This window comes from Pleurodeles waltl, chromosome 3_1, assembly GCF_031143425.1.
Source record: "Pleurodeles waltl isolate 20211129_DDA chromosome 3_1, aPleWal1.hap1.20221129, whole genome shotgun sequence".
Lineage (NCBI taxonomy): Eukaryota > Metazoa > Chordata > Amphibia > Caudata > Salamandridae > Pleurodeles > Pleurodeles waltl.
The window spans coordinates 927,414,935-927,432,611 of record NC_090440.1 but is presented as its reverse complement, the minus strand read 5'-3'; the positions used below and the strand labels follow the sequence as shown (position 1 = coordinate 927,432,611).

General features: G+C 43.2%; 1 protein-coding gene across 1 annotated transcript in view; it reads right to left on the bottom strand.

Annotated features, from left to right (window-relative positions):
- RHCE (Rh blood group CcEe antigens) overlaps positions 1-17,288 on the bottom strand; it is a 194,833-nt gene extending 177,545 nt beyond the window's left edge. Inside the window, exon 1 of the mRNA XM_069223925.1 lies at positions 17,062-17,288. Coding sequence (XP_069080026.1) covers positions 17,062-17,206 — 145 coding nt within the window. The 5' untranslated portion in view covers positions 17,207-17,288. The remainder of the gene's footprint in view (positions 1-17,061) is intronic.
- Positions 17,289-17,677: the final 389 nt, after the last annotated feature.

Below are 17,677 nucleotides of genomic sequence, written 5' to 3'. Positions count from 1 at the left end.
CTTTGATTCTCTTTTGAGTACAGGTATGGGAAAGGAAGGAGACAAAATCCTGCATCTGCTATGATGATGCTGTACACTGGCCCTTCTTGCTGTGACAATGCCGTTGTCTGTCTTCCCCATAGTTAAGAATTAATACAAAGTCAGGTTTAATAAAAAAAAAGCAAACAATATGTAAATATTTTCCCTCAGTAATTGGTCTTTGTATATAATAATCTCTGTACCTAATGCCTATAGGGTATCAGATTGCCCCACTATTGTAGATTCGTGGCCACAGTGCAGCAGGGGCTACGAAAGTTAGTCCTGGCCATAAAGCAAGAGACTGTCAAGCAGGCTCAAGAGATTTGGAGGACGATTTTCATGAGTTCACCATTTCAAAGGTATTGAACAATAATATCAGGCTCCGAAAAGAGGGTGAAGCAGATCCTTCCACATTGGCAAGGATGTAAAGTGTCTGAAAATGTGGGAAGAGTATGTACTAGTCTGGGTATCTCTCAAAGTCAGGAAAATGCCAGTCCAATCATGACCAGTTATGGGCTCTATCCCCGAGCAGTATACTGTTATGCACAAATAGGTGGTATGGCAATCTCAGCAAAGGAGAGCTGTGAAATGCATCAAAGAAAGACTGTGGCAGATCAGCCTATGGCAACTGGGGGTGGCCAGGCTACTAAGCTGGAAAAGTTCAAGGGGAGGGATTTCCAGAGTGCCTTAGGTAGTGGTAATACTAAAGAAGTAGACTTTCCCTACAAAGGTGCTTGGCAACTTTCTGCACTGCACTGGCATTACTGCTTGCTGTTCATTTCACCGATTTTGTGTGATTTATGTACTGCCTTAAATGGCCAAGGGTATGCTACATGTGGGTCCCTTGCTCACTGTGCTACTGAAACCAAGCTACCCTTGACTGAAGAGCCCCAATCAGGGTGAAACCGGTCTTGATTTGCTTGTGTTCTGATTCGAAGAGGACCTGCCTTGGCAGTTTGGTATGGACTATTCCTATTGGAGCAGAGTCAAGACTGATTTGCATATGGCTGAGTCTAATCTGAGGTGTTATAGTGGGCAAAAGAATGATGGTTTGTAATGCAACCCTGAGCGATTTCCAGTGGTTAGACTTATTGTAAGCATCCTCCCATCACCTTTTGTGTGTAGCATTTAATTTACATTAATTCCAGGATTGCTAGCAATCTGGCTTTGGTCAATTGTTGCAGCGATTTCCAGTTGGTTTCCAGTGGCCCACTATTTTGAAGCCATTATGCCTGAGAATGGCAGGCTGTGAAAACCCTATTACAAAAGGCCTGGATCCAGAGAGAGTCATACTGATGAGATAGTGACATAATCGCTGTCTCTTTGCTCTCTCACACCCTTTCCCCCTCTTCTTCACTATTTAGTTTTGCTTTCAGTATTTCACCTTTGATTAGCAGAACCATATTTTGGGGGACCGGGTGGATTGCTATCAGACTTTGCAGCTATACCTAGAGAGAGGTCATGCTCAACCTGGTAAAAGAAGAAGCTGCAGAACAAAACTTGATAATGTCCAGGAACCTAACAGTACAGTTGCCTGGGTCAAGAACTCTGATCTGGTTATATGCTGTCAGACCTGGCTCAAGTAATAGGAGCTGAAGCAGGAAGCCAAAAAATAAATTACTGACTTTCTCTTAGGCAGTAAGAACTTCTCTGTAAATGAGGTTTTCCAGCAGTACAATATGGTATGATCACAGACAAATCACAATGCCATCCAAACAGTACTGGCCAGACCTTCCCTTTCGGTAGGCCAGCTGAGGCAGAGGCCACCTAGATGTGGGAGACCAGAGAAGCTGCAGATCATACCTGTTCTTCATCCATAACAGGATCCATACAGTGCTGGTTATTTGGGTCTAGTAGTGGTAATAGAGGAAAATCTTGCCCCCACTGGAGTACGGTGGACCTCCTGAGATCTGATAAGGAGGGCAGCTAGTTTCCAAGGAACTCACTGAGACTTCCTTGCCTTTTTGAGACTTGGATAGCCTTAGGAAACCAACAGTTTCAGGAGGTGCTTCCCTCTGTTTCCTGAGGAAGTGAAAGTGCAAAAGGTCTTCTGTGACAATGGCAGTAGTGGGTGGAACAGTCCAGTTTGAGGATGAACTTACAAAGGACAACAACCAGAAAAATTGAAGGTGGAATTGTGCCAGTGTGAAGCAGTTACAATATGCAGCTGGCAGACTGCAGCTCAGGGGCGAAGGGGCAAGCAGCTATGAGCAGAAGTAGCAGAGGAATTGTGCTGCAAGTGAAATGGGGAATCCAAGATGACAAGGGGAGAAAATATGGAGGGGGACTGAGAGGTTTGTTGTGCAGTGCTACCAAAGAAGAGGCAGGTGGCACTGAAGCCACTGGGCAGGAAAAGTCAACAAGCAAGTGGGGGTAGAGGAGATGAGGTCAGGCAGGTATAACATATAGGGGTTCAGGCATCACTGGTGGGCTTCAGTTTCTGGATTGAGAAATTTGATAGTGGAAGGTTTGTTCATTGTGCTATCAGTGGTAGACAAAATGCAGGCAATATGCTGTATTGATAGGGTTTATGGCCGTCCAAATCTTTAGGGATTGAAAGTTTAATCAACCTAACATTTCGTAGGCCAAGATGTAGGATATCTGCCATGTGGTCCCAGAGGGTGAGTAAGGATATGCGGAACCCAAAGCACATTTAAAATATTGGTGCAGAAAAAGGAGCAAACCTCAAGAGTTTATGAGCAGATAGTATGGTATGGGGAAGAGATGGGCACTGACTCAAGATCAACGGGTACTTTTAGAGATAAAGGTAGGATAGGAAAGAGAAGAACAAGAAGGAAGAGGGCAATGAAAGTGTGGTAATAAAGGCTATATGGAAGTCATAGGGCAGTGGATGGGAGGGGGGTCAGATTCTTTGCAAAAAGAGCACAGAGAAGAGGAGAACGGTTATGATTTGCCTATAAGGAAAGTTAATGAGTCACTGCATGCAAATGATGGCAGCGAAGCCAGAGGACTTTAGAAAACTGTATTTGACTGAAGGGTTACACAAAGAGATGTGAGTTTCAGAAGGTTCCAAGGCATTGGAACAGGAATTAGCCGAGCAGTCAGGGTATGTAGTGAATGGAAAACCTGGTGGGTCGTGATGGGTGGCAATAGTACATAGCAAGTTTAACCTGTGGCAGCGCAATACTCTTTTAAAAAATACAGACCTTATTGGGGGAAACTTGTTGAGATGAGATTATGGGAAGGAATGGAAGGGCAGCATGTGGAAGTGTGAGTTAAAAGGTATTAGACGCATTGCTTCATGAATTGGCCAGGTAGTCTGTGGTACAAATGTCAACACAGAATTGGAAAGTAGTTTAAGTAATACATAGGGTGCACTAAGAGCACTATCCAGAGCACCGGTCTCACAAATTTAGAAGGGTAAAGACATTAACTGGAACATGGGTACTCACAAACATTTCCAAGGGGCCACAAAGTGTGATCTGTGATGTGACCGAGGGTTGCATTAATGCTAGGAGGGTGGCAGTAAGGTAGGGTAACATCAGGGCGGGGTTCCCGATTTGGGGGTTGCAGTAAGATGGGTATAGGGGAAGCGAAGCATATACATCTAGTGGCTGAACTGCATTACACAAAATCAGAAAACCTAGGATTCATCCTGGGTTCCCCAATTTACCAAATTGTGCGATCCAAGGCAATTGTTTTGTTTCACGTTTTCTCCTTTTTCATGCATGACTTCAGGATGTGCGCTGTACAAACCCCTATTCTTTGTTAGATTTAATAAACTATATAATGTTGTTCATGTACAATAGTAAGCCAAGCCACTCAAACAGTGCAGCAAACAACTGACTTGCCTCATATTTCGCTACTGCCATTGTTGTCAGGGTGGGGGAAAAGTATGAATGTTTCTGAATTCATGCTTGGAAACTATCACTTTAAATAAATATACTTCTCAATGCACTGATATAACCTGATATACTAAGGTGAAACATTTTTGCATGTTAATGAACTACACTTTTCTAAATTAGAAGAGACCTTATCATAGTTTTACACCTTTACTGCAAGATGTCATTAAAAATGAAAATGCTGCTAAAATTAAGGGTGAAGGATAAACTAGACACTTCCTTTCTTTGTTAGATTAACCTTTAAATAACTGCTTGCCTGTTCATTTAATGTCTTTTAAATGTTAGTGCTGAGTTCAGTAAACAGCAGCTCAGTGCTGCTGACCAGGGGGATGCATGTAAAGGTCAGAAGGGCTGCATGCCACCCCAGGCCGTACTTTGAGTATCACTGAACTGGAAGGTACAACGTGGGCTGTCACAGCATAGAAGGAAGGTTTGCCAGTACCTAGATGGCCCTCTTTTCCCAGCCAAGGCATTTAGTGAACAGGCGCTGGGGACTGAATTTGGCCAGGTGGCCAAAGAGAATAGATAGCACCTGGAAATTAAACAGACAGGATTTGGTGAAGTCTTAAAATCACTGCAGTGCAACTAAAGAGGATATCAAGAAAGAAGAACAAAGACAACAAGAATGGCATTTTGGATGAAAAGGATTTGATGGAGAAATTGAATGAACTATGCAAGAAGGTGAAATCTAAGAACGTTTCAAACAATGAGGAAATGAGATTGACCAGGTAACAAGGGGCTTGGGAAATTAAAGAAGCTGAGGTGTAAACATTTAACCAATGACCACTGGTCAGGGCCACTGGAATTATGCGGCAAGGAGAGAGGCAAATTATGGAGCAGGGTTGACTAAATTATGCAGCAAAAGTCAGCATATTTTGTGATAATATTACTTCATTATATTCTAATTTTCACACTTGTTATCACTGCCTGGGCATAGGTTGCCCCCATTAGCACTGGTGTAACACCCAAATATAGTAATAAGTAACATAAAGGTGACCAGTCAACCTTTGCAAAGGATGTTCCACTGCACAGCAACACATATTGCTGCTTTTTTAATACCTTTTGTACTGTCTGAGTGAGAAAGAAAATATTCTTATGGTAAAATCCACAGATTATGCAGCAGGTGATAAACTATTTGATAAATGAAGCAAATCCACAACTACGCAAAAAACACCGCACCCGCAGAATCACATAATTCCAGTGGCCCTGATCATTGTTACTTTGACAGAGGTGCGGGCTGGTTGAAAAGTGAGGGAGAAAGGGAGGTAGTTAGGGGAACTTGGGATGAAGGAGGAGTCTAAATTAGTTTCTGGATAAGATGTTATGAGTAGGTTAAGTTGCTGGGGAAGACAACACAAACTGTGGACATACTGTCTGTAGGGAGGTTAGTATAGTGTGTATATTGTGCGTTGTGGGGAAAACTTTAACAAGGTCAGTGTCTGAACTGGCACTTTCATGGGTAGATTCTTATGTGCAGAGGAGGCAGCAAGTGTTAGAAGATGGGAGTTTATCAGGGAGGGTGAAGGCCATCTTTGCTGTGGGACATGGTTTAAGGTAACAATTGAGTGGGTTGTGTAAACTTTAGGAGTGACAGTGTGGAATGAATGATGGCATTAGGTAAACTAATTTAGACTGAATGGTGAAGGGTGCCACTGTATAGGTGATAAACAGAGTTACCCTGCACCTGCAGACCTTCCAACTCACATGGTGCTACAGTGTTATACATTATATCGCCTCCCATCATACTGTCACCCGGTAAGGAGTGGATATCACACAATGGCAAAGAAAACGATCTGAAAACCTCTGTAAACAGTGATTTTCAGCTAGTTTTCAGAGGCGTTGAGCTGCTGACATCCATTAATGGGTTTAAAAACACCCCAGGATGTGGCAACAGCCTCAGCAAGTTTTTATTGGGTTTGGAGGAGGAGAAGGAGCGGGCTTGGGGGCAGGTGTGGGCAAAAGTGCTGCTTAGGTACTTCTCGGCACAAGGCACAGCTACCACCAAGGTCCTACGCCTTCCTCACACTGAGATTTTTATTCAACTTTGCAGCTCTGCGACTGAGAGGCCGATAGAAAAACATGTTTCAGAGCAGTTTAGGTACAGTGGTTACATATGTTAACAACTGTGAATACGGGTTTGGGTCTGGGTTATGGCTAGAGCATAGCCTGCCCAAAGAAGGGACAGAAAATTAAGTGGAATTAGGGAAATTGGAATGGGACTGAGTTATTGTTCATGAGTTTTGGGATTTGGCAGCAATGTTCATGTCTAAGGATAAGACTACAGGGAGAGGAGAAGGTAGAAGGGACATTTGGGTAGCTAAACACAGTTGCATAATTGCAACAAGTTGAGAGGAAATTGGGGAAAACATAGGCAGTAATTTTGACTGAGTCAGTTGCCTATTGTTATGACATCAATTGTAGGTTTGCAGGAAAGGGATGATTAAGCTGTAAAAAAGATGAAGAGGCATGGCACTAAAAACTTTTTGTAGAGGGGTTTCTTAAGTGCAGAACTGTTGCCTGGTTAAGGAGTTAACAGACTGTTGATTTTCGTTAGTGGACTGACCAGGCATCTTGTGGAGGGGAGCTGGCAGGAGGAGGAATATATGAGAAGATGACATGCTCTTAAGGAGCTGAAGCTAAGATAAAAATGAGATAGGAGGACAAGCAGAGGGCAGGTAGGCACCACGTGTCAGAATAAGGATGATAAGAATGGAAGCATTCAGTAAAGGGCCCATTAAGATTGTAAGGAGGTAGGCTCATAGAGGGTGAGGTTTCGGGGATAGCTGGTTTTCTGTATTCATGAAAGGAGGTATTTTAGGCAGCAAGAAGCGATGACAGGTGCATTAAATTGTGAGCACTTTACACACTAGGAGCAGCATTGTGAGTTGGACAGATGTCTGCCTAGTAAACCTACCCACCACCCCCTCCTGCCATGTCCCACCCTGTCTGCTGTGGACATTGGTAATTGGACGGGAAAACGCTGGGGTTGAGGCATTGAGAAATACTTCAGATTATGGGATTTTTGGGGAATAACATGTGGGACTCTGTGTTTCTGTGCCAATTACTGCATGCTTTTGCTGTGTAGTTCACTAAGAGCTGGTGTGCTGGCCCTCCATGCCACCCCACTAAAATCATCATACGTTTGTATAAAATTGCCACAAGATCCACATCAATTCAGAGGGAGACACAAACACGGATAGGGGCTAATGTTGGATTTTGTAAATGTTTTCACAAAAATGTAGCTAAAACGTGGTAGGACATTGTCATTTATAGAGGTCACATTCTACACCGAAGAAGCATCTTTAATGGATCAAAATAATCAGAAACATTCACCCGGCTTACTTTTGATTCAGGAAGAGCAAGGTCTTACTCCCTTTCCACAACTTATATTGGTTTCTTCCAAAGCCTGATTAGGGGGGATCTAAACATTCAAATGCTATAGCAAACTCCAGTGGTAACTGGCTCACGTAAATACGCGAAATGGCTAAATTGATCTCTGTCTGACCTCTGATTGGTGTTGGATGTGCTTGTTTGAAAAACATCTCTCACTACTTTGGCTTTGAAGTTGCCTTGAGGTAATAGTTAGCATAATATAAAACTACAAAACGAATCGTGCTCATAGAAGTGTCTAGTGGTTACCACGTTGGCAGGCTACAAAGAAGTAACTTTCTCTCTTTCTTTCTCTATTTCTCGTATTCTCTATTCCCGTGTCCCTTGTACAGGAAATCCTTCCATTCCTCAGTCTTCCTGGTCCCACTCAAGTCCACAGACAACCAACTAAAACCAGGATACAGATCTGATAGCGAATTCAGAAAATCATGTAATAAGTCACAACAATGCCCCCCTCTAAATACCTCTCCCCGCCAATAGATTTCTTTCTAGAAATATTTTATGTCCTGTTCGTGTAATTTTAGAACCTTTCTTATTCGGAAACAGAGAGCCACATCTCTGTGATGCCATTGTAAGTTCTGTTCTAGTAAAAGTAATGGCCACTAATAATAGTGTGTTTGAATAAAATAAAAAATAACAAAAAGATGCCTATTGTAACAGACAAGTACTGTCATTATTAGAAGATATATGTGCCCAGTAGAAATAGTGTGACAGAGGGCTGTGCTGCGATAGCCTTAGTACTCTATGAAATGTGATTCCCAGAATAAGAATCAAGTTCATACACAGACATGATTGCTTCAGAGGATGGGTCTCTTGTTGCTGAAGTCATCTCATGCTCCTTAACTAAGATTGCAAGACCATGCCATGTCATCAAGATACCAAATTATTGCTACGAGGTGTGCTATTCTAATACCACCCCTTTAACACTTGATTATCAGGGTAGCAAATTCAAGCAGTGCAAGGCTTACTAAAGGATGTGGTGCAGGGTAGAGACTCAGAACTAAATTAAATATCTGTTTCCAAGCAATACCATAATGTCCAACCAGTCCTTTTACTCAAGTACTTAACTTCAGTCACAACACAATATTGTTCACAAAGTATAAGTGGCAAATAATGAATATGGCACACAATTATTAATGGAACTCTGTGATGGAATTAGTTATTATTAGTTATTATTAACAAAAGTTGTTCCTAATGTTAATGTAGCATTCAATCTTTATGTGCAACCTCAGGCCCAAAAGACTGGAACTCACCTGGTGAGTTCCAGTCTTCTCGGCCCAGCTACCCAGGAGTAACTTGGCTAGAATCGTAGTAGTACATCTAAGTTCGTCCAGTCCCTCAAATCTCATCTCTTGCATTGCACTTTAGTCTTTTAAGTTCCAGGCAGATCAATCAGCTCTTTCCAGCTGCAAATGGGAGCTGTGTAGTTCCCAGTGGTGTGCGATTCTGCACAACCACAAAGAGCAAGTGAGCTGACTCCTTGCCATCCCACTTGATATTGTTCAGCTCTCTGGCCTCACTTCTAGTGCTCAGGTGCATGCCTCAGTGAAAGAGACGTGGCAGTGTACAGCCAAGTGAGATGGAGGTTGTGCTCTCCCTGTACTATTCAGATTCTGGTAGGTCTTTGTTGGTGTTTCTTCCTAAGGAGCAAACACAAGCCCCCCACTTAGACAAGGGATAAAGTCAACCCAGGTTGCAGCGATGCTTTTGCTGAGGTTGATGAACAACACTCGTGCAATCTGGTAGCGGCACTGACTCTGTCATGGCTCTTTGGGTTTGGGTAGGATGGCCTAGGAAGAGTAGTCTCAATTCTTCAGGTGCCGAGAAGTCACAGGCACATGGTTTCCACAAAGGAATACCACAAATCTGGTAGAGATCTCTGTTGGAGCCCAGACATTTTCATGTGCACCAGCTTTTAGGCACACCGTCGGGCCACAGGGTCTCCAGGCCACACCACACATTTTCAATTCAATCTGTCTGGAGTACCATTTTTATGGAACAAGTGAGTAGGAGTGTATAGAGGAATTTCCGTGCACTTCACAAAGGCCCTCTGTCTCTTCTCCTCCACATCATAAAGTCTGATCCTCTACAAAGAACCTCAGGAATGCTATGCAGGAACCCTGACATTCACACTCTTCTGTAGGGATCCCTCCAACCTCTATCTTATTTATCACTTTCGGTTCAAGAAAACAAAAGTGATTTATGGGTTGTCACAGCCACTCTCATTTCACACACATTGTCCTATAAACCTATAGAGCACATATGCATGTCATACATGCCCCACGTATTTGGAGTGAAAGACCTGGTGTGAGAGGAATAACAGACAAATGGAGCGACAGGTAAGAAGGCCTGTTCTGCCAAAAGAATCTGTTGCCACCACCGCTGTTAGTCCTCTACAGACTAAGAGTTAATGGTAATTATGGCTACAAAATGGAGGGTGCACTTAGTGGGCCCTTCTAGAGTAAACAGCCCAGCACTAGGTCTTGATCCGATTCACATGGAAGCACGATTGTCATGTGTGCAGAGACACAAAGCTAAAAGCCTACTGTAGGAAGTTGGCCCTGTATATACTATCTCAAAGTGAGAGATAGTGTGCACAGAGTCCAAGGGTTCCCCTTAGAGGTTGATAGTGGCAAAAATACTGTAGATAATACTAATGCTCTATTTGTGGTAGTGTGGTCGAGCAGTAGGCTTATCAGAGGGTAGTGTTAAGCATTTGCTGTACACACACAGGCAATAAATGGGAACACACACTCAAAGACTTAACTCCAGGCCAATAGGTTTTTATAAAGAAAAATATTATTTTCTTAATTTATTTTAGAACCACAGGATTCAGAATTCAAGTAAGTTCATAAATTGTAAGGTACTTGGCATAGGTAAATGTAGAACTTTGAGGTAAAACAGTAAGGTACACAGTTTTGTCAAAAATGGCAATAAGCTATTTTAAAAGTGGACACAGTGCAAAATTCAACAGTTCCTGGGAAGGTAAGTACAAGTTAGTTTGGCAGGTAAGTAAAGCACTTACAAGTTCAGTCTCCGTGGCATAGGCAGCCCACCGTTGGGGGTTCAAGTCAACCCCAAATACCCAGCACCAATAACACAGGGCCGGTTAGGTGCAGAGGTCAAAGAGGGGCCCAAATAACATAGGTGTCTATGGAGACTAGGGGTGCTCCGGTTCCAGTCTGCTAGCAGGTAAGTACCTGTGTCCTCTGGGAGCAGACCAGGGGGTTTTGTAGAGCACAGGCACACAAAATACACCCTCAGCAGCACAGGGGCGGCCGGGTGCAGTGTGCAATGTAGGTGACAGGTTTTGTATTGGTTTCAGTGGAGGGACCCGGGGGTCACTCTGGTGATGCAGGCAGGGCACAGGGGGGCTTCACAGGCCAGCCAATGACTAGGCAAGGATGAGGGCCGCCTGATGGTCACTCCTGCACCAGTAGTTGGTTCCTCTCAGACCTGGGGGCTGCGGGTGCAGTGCTTCTTCCAGGTGTTGGTTCTTTGTTACCGGGCAGTCACGGTCAGGGGGATCCTCTGGGTTCTCTCAGCAGGCGTCGCCGTGGGGGTGCAGAGAGGTCGTCTCAGGGTGTCCAAGTTGTGGGAGTTGCCTGGGGGTCCTCGCTGCAGTGTTGGTTTCTCTGGGCACAAGCCGGGGGCGTCGAGTGCAGAGTGTTGGGGACTCACGCCTCAGGAGTGAGGCTGGAGCCCCTTTAAAGATGGTTTCTTCTTTGTTGATTGGACAGAGCCGCTGTCCACGGGAATTTCTTGGTCCTTTGAGTTGCAGGACAGTCCTCTGAGTCGACAGAGGTCGCTGGTTCCGCTGGATGTGTCGCTGTTTCAGGTTCTTTGAGTCTGGAGACAGGCCAGCAGTGCTGGGGCCAAGTCAGTTGTCAACTCTGTCTTCTCTGCAGGGATTTCAGATTAGCAGTCCTTCTTCTTGTTCAGGTCATCAGGAAATCTGTTTTCCTAGGTTCAGGGTCACCCCTAAGTGATTTAGGGGGGTGTTTAGGGCTGGAGGGCAGTAGCCAATGGCTACTGTCCCTGAGGGTGGCTACACCCTCCTTGTGCCTCCTCCCTCTGGGGAGGGGGCACATCCCTAATGCTATTGGGGGAAATCCTCCAAAGCAAGATGGAGGATTTTCTAAGGAAGGGGTCACCTCAGCTCAAAACACCTTAGGGGCTGTCCTCCTTGTTTTTCTCATTATCTCCTCCAGACTTGCTGCCAAAAGTGGGGGCTGTGTCTGGGGGGCTGTGATCTAAACTAGCTTTAGTGCCCTGGGGCATTGGAACACCAGGCTTGAGCCTTTGAGGCTCACCGCCAGGTGTTACAGTTCCTGCAGAGGGAGGTGTGAAGCACTTCCACCCAGGACAGGCTTTGTTCCTGGTCACAGAGTGCACAAAGGCACTCACCCCATGTGGCCAGAAACTAATCTGGAAGTGGCAGGCTGGCAGAGACCGGTCAGCCTAGCACTAGCAGTTGGGTTGGCATGCAGGGGGCATCTCTAACATGCCCTCTGAGTGTCATATACTCTTTATGGCTACCCTGCACTTACAATGTCTAAGAATTGGCTTAGACACTGTGGGGGCATAGTGCTCGTGCAGCTATGCCCTCACCTGTGGTATAGTGCACCCTGCCTTAGGGCTGTAAGGCCTGCTAGAGGGGTGACTTACCTATCCCACAGGCAGTGGGTTGTGGGCATGTCACCCTGAGGGGAGTGCCATGTCGACTTAGTCTTTTTTTTCTCCCCACCAGCACACACAAACTGTGAGGCAGTGTGCATGTGATGAGTGAGGGGTGGCATAATACATGCTGTACCCCTTAGAAACCTTCCCTGGCCACAGGACCCTTGGTACCAAGGGTACCATTTACAAGGGACTTATCTGTGTGCCAGGGTTGTGCCAATTGTGCAGACAAAGGTACAGTTTTAAGGAAAGAACACTGGTGCTGGGGCCTGGTTAGAAGGGTCCCAGCACACTTTCAATCATAACTAGCATCAACAAAAGGCAAAACGTTAAGGGGTAACCATGCCAACAATGGCATTTTGCTACACCTACCAAATTTACTATGGAGAAAAAAGATTAATTTTGTAGGTCATAAAATAATATGCCACAAAGTACACAAATGAAACAGATGGTCCAACATTACAAAATTAAAAGAAAGCAATTATATCTAGAGCGAGCCTTTAAGGCCCTCATTATAAGTGACACTAAATTCCAATGGCATTTTACAGTAATTTGCAATCACATCAGAATTATGCAGTCCGTGGTAGTACTCTGAATTTGTTTATTTTCACCAAGATATTTCAATTGCTAAAAGTAGCTGAAATCTCTGAATAAATATCTGGGCGCAAAAAGAACTATCAGAAGCAGAATTAAAGATTTCACAGGGGAATTACTCATTTCTTAGTGGGCTGCTTAGGTCCAAACTTGTTATGGGCTGAATCCCATCCTAGTTGTCTCCCCTGGTGTTACCAGCACCAACAATATCAGTAAATACCTACCATTTGCAATGCAGGCCTAAATCATGACATAAGGTCCAATAAGATTTTGCTAGGCCTTCCAAAATAGCCATTTATTTTGGCTGAACATGGTTTTGTTGGTGTTAATGGGCATGTTTGTGCGCAAACTGCAGTATTTGTGCACAGTAGGTTTTGGAGGATATTTAATATCTGCACCATAATTAGATCACAAAATGCATTATGTGGTGAGGGGTGTTCAATAACGCTTCAAAGTAAGTTCAACGTTGTGTGCATCATACAAATTTAAATGAATGTTTCCTGGTTTTGTTTCGACCCTAAAATATTTATTTTCTTCACACTTCAGATTTAGGAGACCATCCAACTCTTTTGTGCATATTATGTAGTGGCATATAGTGGAATGATGTAGAGTGGAGTGGCGTAGAATGTAAAAGTCTAGAGTGTAGTGGTGTACAGTTGAGTGAGAGAGTGGTGCAGCATATAGTGGAGTGTGGTAGTTGAAACAGACGTAACGTGAAAATGTGTGAAAAGATGTAGATTTAATGTATCAGGAATATACATTATGAGGTGCAAACGATATTTAGTGTTAAAGTTATATGTTTTAAAAAACTTAGGGCCTCATTACGAGACTGGCAGGGCTCCATGGGGAGGAGACCGCTGTGGAGCTGGCAGTCTCCCCCCTGCCCAATTACAATGTTTCCACTGGGCTGACTGGCGGAAACCTCTGTGTTAGGTGGTTTCTGTTGCTCAGCCCAGTGGAAACAGTGCGGCAACATTGGCCTCGACTCTTTATGGCTGTGGGCAGTGCAGGATCCCCCCCCAGTAGCCCCAAGCACTGCCTTTCCACCAGCCTTTTCATGGCAGGCCATGAAAAGGCAGGTGGAAAGGGGACTTATGATCATCAACGTGGTGCTGAACTCAGCACCGCCATGGCTGACCACGACTCCAACCGCTGCCATCCTGCCACTATCCATGATCCTGGAGGTGGCGGTAGTCCCCTGGTGGTTCGACCGCCAGTGGTGTAATCTGGAGTGACCACCACCGCAAACTTGTAATAATGCCCTTTGTTATATTTTGTGCCATGGTATACCGTGTTAAGTTTGTGGTATACCGCAGTTCTTGCAAATGAGAATTCAGTTTGTGGTTTGCTAATGGCTGTGATTACCAAAGGTAAAAGGAAGGATGCAGTATTTAGCATAGTTTAGCTGTCTTCTGCGTTTCACTGCGTTTGTGCGACAGTCCTAAATATGGGCAAATTTTGTGTTGATCACTACCCATTACCACCATATTTAAAAAAAAAAAAATAAGATGAGCAGTAATTTGTAGGTATTATCACAGTAGATTTTCTGGGCCAAAATTAAACATAGAAAATACACTGTAATACACAATATTTGTGAAAAATAGTGTATTACAGTGTTTTTTAAATTTTTTGAAATATTTTGTTTTTTTAATCTATTTTAAGTACTCGGGTACTCCAAAGGCAGTACCGCCATACTCTGTACATTTTTTTAAATATGTGAATCTTATAAATATTTTCCTCTACCTATTACCACTTTAGTAATGTGGTGCTAGGTAGGGGGAAAATATCAAGCCTAATACTTACCTATTTCAAAAGGCGTAACGCAGAACACAGCCAAAGTGTACCTAAAAAGAACATGTCTGCCTTTAACTTTCATGAAGGCAGTCATTAGCCAATCACATAATGACTTGTCATCGCTATATCTCATGGTACATCTGTGAAATACAGCAAAATGTTGCAAGAGTACCACAACTACAGATATCACTAAGTTAAAATGCCTCATAACTTAAACAATACTTACTTGTAGTACTAAAAAGGGTCATCTATGCAACATAATGTGTAACTGACAAATTTCATTCAAATCGATCCAGCTCTTTTTAGGCTATGAATGAGTACAACCTTTATGGGAAATTCATTTGTGCCCAATCTCGATTTGGGACCCTCTGACAAATCTCCACCAAACTTTGCATGCTCCGCCAATATAGAACAAGAATTTGCAATGCACTAGGGTCTTGCATTTCTCCGGGTTACAACTATTAGCAGTTGTAAACTCCCAACCGGATTTTTCTTTCCACAACGAAAGGAAAAAACAGCGTACTGCGCTGTTATTAGCAGTTGTAAACTCCCAACCAGATTTTTCTTTCCACATTGAAAGTAAAAAACAGCGCGATTGCGCTGCTACAGTTCACTCGTAATGAAACCTATATGCAAAAGTGCAATTATCTACATAACCGGCAAAAGTGCAATTAAGTATGAAACAGGGTTGATGTTATGCAAAGCGCTCGACTTCTGCCAAGCGAGATCGCACTGCGAACCACAAACCTGATGGGAAACAGCGAGCCTCGCATGTTTTCAGTACTTGGTCACTGCGCTCGAGGAGGGCTAACCACTGGAAAAGGCATGACGTATGCATGCCTTCCACTAATTAAAGCAATCAGATTTTAACAGGCAAGCCCACGAACCAATGAAAGACAACTGACGTGACGTGACGTTAACGGGGGGCTCTGAGACCTTTTCTAACTCCTAAAGCGTCTCGCAAGCGAAACGCACGCGCAAGCGCATGCGACGCAGGCTCGACCCTAAAAAGGAATTGGTCTGCAAAGTTTCTCGGAGACTTGTCAAATAGGTGCAAAGTTATAATGGTGAAATATCTGCGGAACGTCTATCTCTGGTAATCCTAACTACAACTGCACAGTGGTTACTGGGTTTCAATACTGCGTTTCAATGACAGCGGTGACCAAGACCGCAAGGGTGAAACATATTGGCGTTATCTGTTTGCTCTCATATTATGAATGAATAAAGGATTCACAGTACGATTCCCTGAGTGCTGAGTTATCTTTGGATGAATTAAATACAGGATTTGGTCAACTGTGACTCAGGCACCAGCTGCAAGTGTTCACTAGGCTTCTATGACCATTTTTGTTGAAATATATGAGTTTATAAGAAGAAAAAAAAACTCATAGCTAACACCATACCTAAAAATGCAGGAACTTCACTAAGCATGAAGCCCTGTAAATTTTACCAAAACACTAGTAGTGGGGAAAGGGAAGTATGCAGCTTGGCAGGCAGCAGCCATTGGGTTTCACTATTGTTACTCGGGAGTAGAAGCCATGAGGGTCAGCAGGAAAAATGATTCAAGGAGTGGTGCAAAATTTTACCTTATGTGAAGTTTGACAAATTCATCTATCTTTAGAAAACGCAAAATTGTGCTGTTTCGCCAGACTAAGCTGGCAAAATATAAAAATATGCACACCAGTAGTTTTCATACAAACCACACCTGTTTTACGCTTGGGCAGCAAAATAGCCATTTCCTTGTGATGTCTCTTTCCTAATTAAATTTGGGAAACCATTGTTCATTCAAGCTACCTGCAAATACATATTCTTCATGTTTTTCTTCAATGCAACTATGTAGATAATGGTAAAGGAAACAAATTTGAAGATTTTATTAAACTATGTTCTAAAATAAACTATAATAAGAGCTGGGTATGCATATTAGTGTCCAACATACAGCAGGGGTGTCCAATGTTGATTTTCAGGGTATTTGCTGACTTTGTAAAACTATACTCTTTAATTAATGGGGGCCAATTCATAAAGGTATTCCGGAGTAGGTAAACAGTTCTCCTGTAGTACGTTTTCATCTATAATTAGTTCAAATAGAAAGGACTGTGCCCTCTGCACTTTCCTAAACTGAGAATTGGATATTTCAGGCCTATACTAAAAAAGTACTCCTTAAATACTACTTCCTGTACTCATGTTAGATACATCTAGAGTATAGTTTTTTGCAATGCAGAGTGATAACCATTGTGTTTCCTTTTGCATATCTTTATTGTTTTTTAGAATAAACAGGCATCACAAAAATTGAAGACGGGACAGTTTTTCTACTGAAAACATACCCATAGCACAGACTAATAGCAACAGTAACATAGAGGTAATAATGTTACATAAGGAGGAAAAGTTAAATGCTAAAGAAAGCAACTTGAAGATTCATTACAAATAAAACGTACTCTAAATCCTACACCACAATTTCTGCTCGACAGTAAATAAAAGAGGCTCTTACTGCAAGTAATGCTAAGGCTGGACTCGACAAAATCCTGATCCAGACCTTGAGCAGTAAAAACCAGTTCAGTTTGTACAATGACAAACAAACTTGCAATGAATCGTCATTGAAATGCGCTACGCCGATATTTGATTTGTACATTTTTTATTGTCTTTGTCCTGATAATCTGAGAGGATTTTTTTTCTATTCAGTGGACACGAGCAAAACCCAAGTTACCAAGAAACTGTTTTGCAAACCTACCTGCATAGACGACGGTACTCACGCTTTCCCTTTCTGAGGGCTCAAAGGTAAACAAAAACAGAAAAATAAGTATAAACACGGTCTCTGTGAGCAGTAAAATCCAAGGGAGACGACCTCTGATGTTTGGTGCATTTCTGTGAGCCATGGCAGCAAAAAAAATGAAAAAAGTGAAGTCTACAGAACAAGTTACAGAGTAACAAACGACGGGGATCTCCTACTAGCAAAAAAGGTCTTGACTAGAAGCGCGAGGGGGAGGGGTCAACAAGGATTCACCACCCTTATCTGTCGCAGCCACAGCAAATGTGCCCACCAATTGCCATGTGCTACATCTACGCAGCCACCGCCTCAGCGCAGAAAACGCCTACTCAGAAACCATAATCTGCCGTGGAATTTCAAGCAGAACTTTTGCAAATAGGTTCTACTGAAAGGAAATGTAAAATACGGGCCTTTTAGCGTATCCAGGGTTAAAAAATGAATAAATAAAGCTTGATAGGTTCAAAGAAACTAATAGCCAACAGAATGTTTTACGGTAGGGTAACTTACATTTGTAATGCACTCTTTGGCCATTGTCAACACGTTGTAACTCTGTGGACTTGCGGGGTGCGTTGGCATAGGA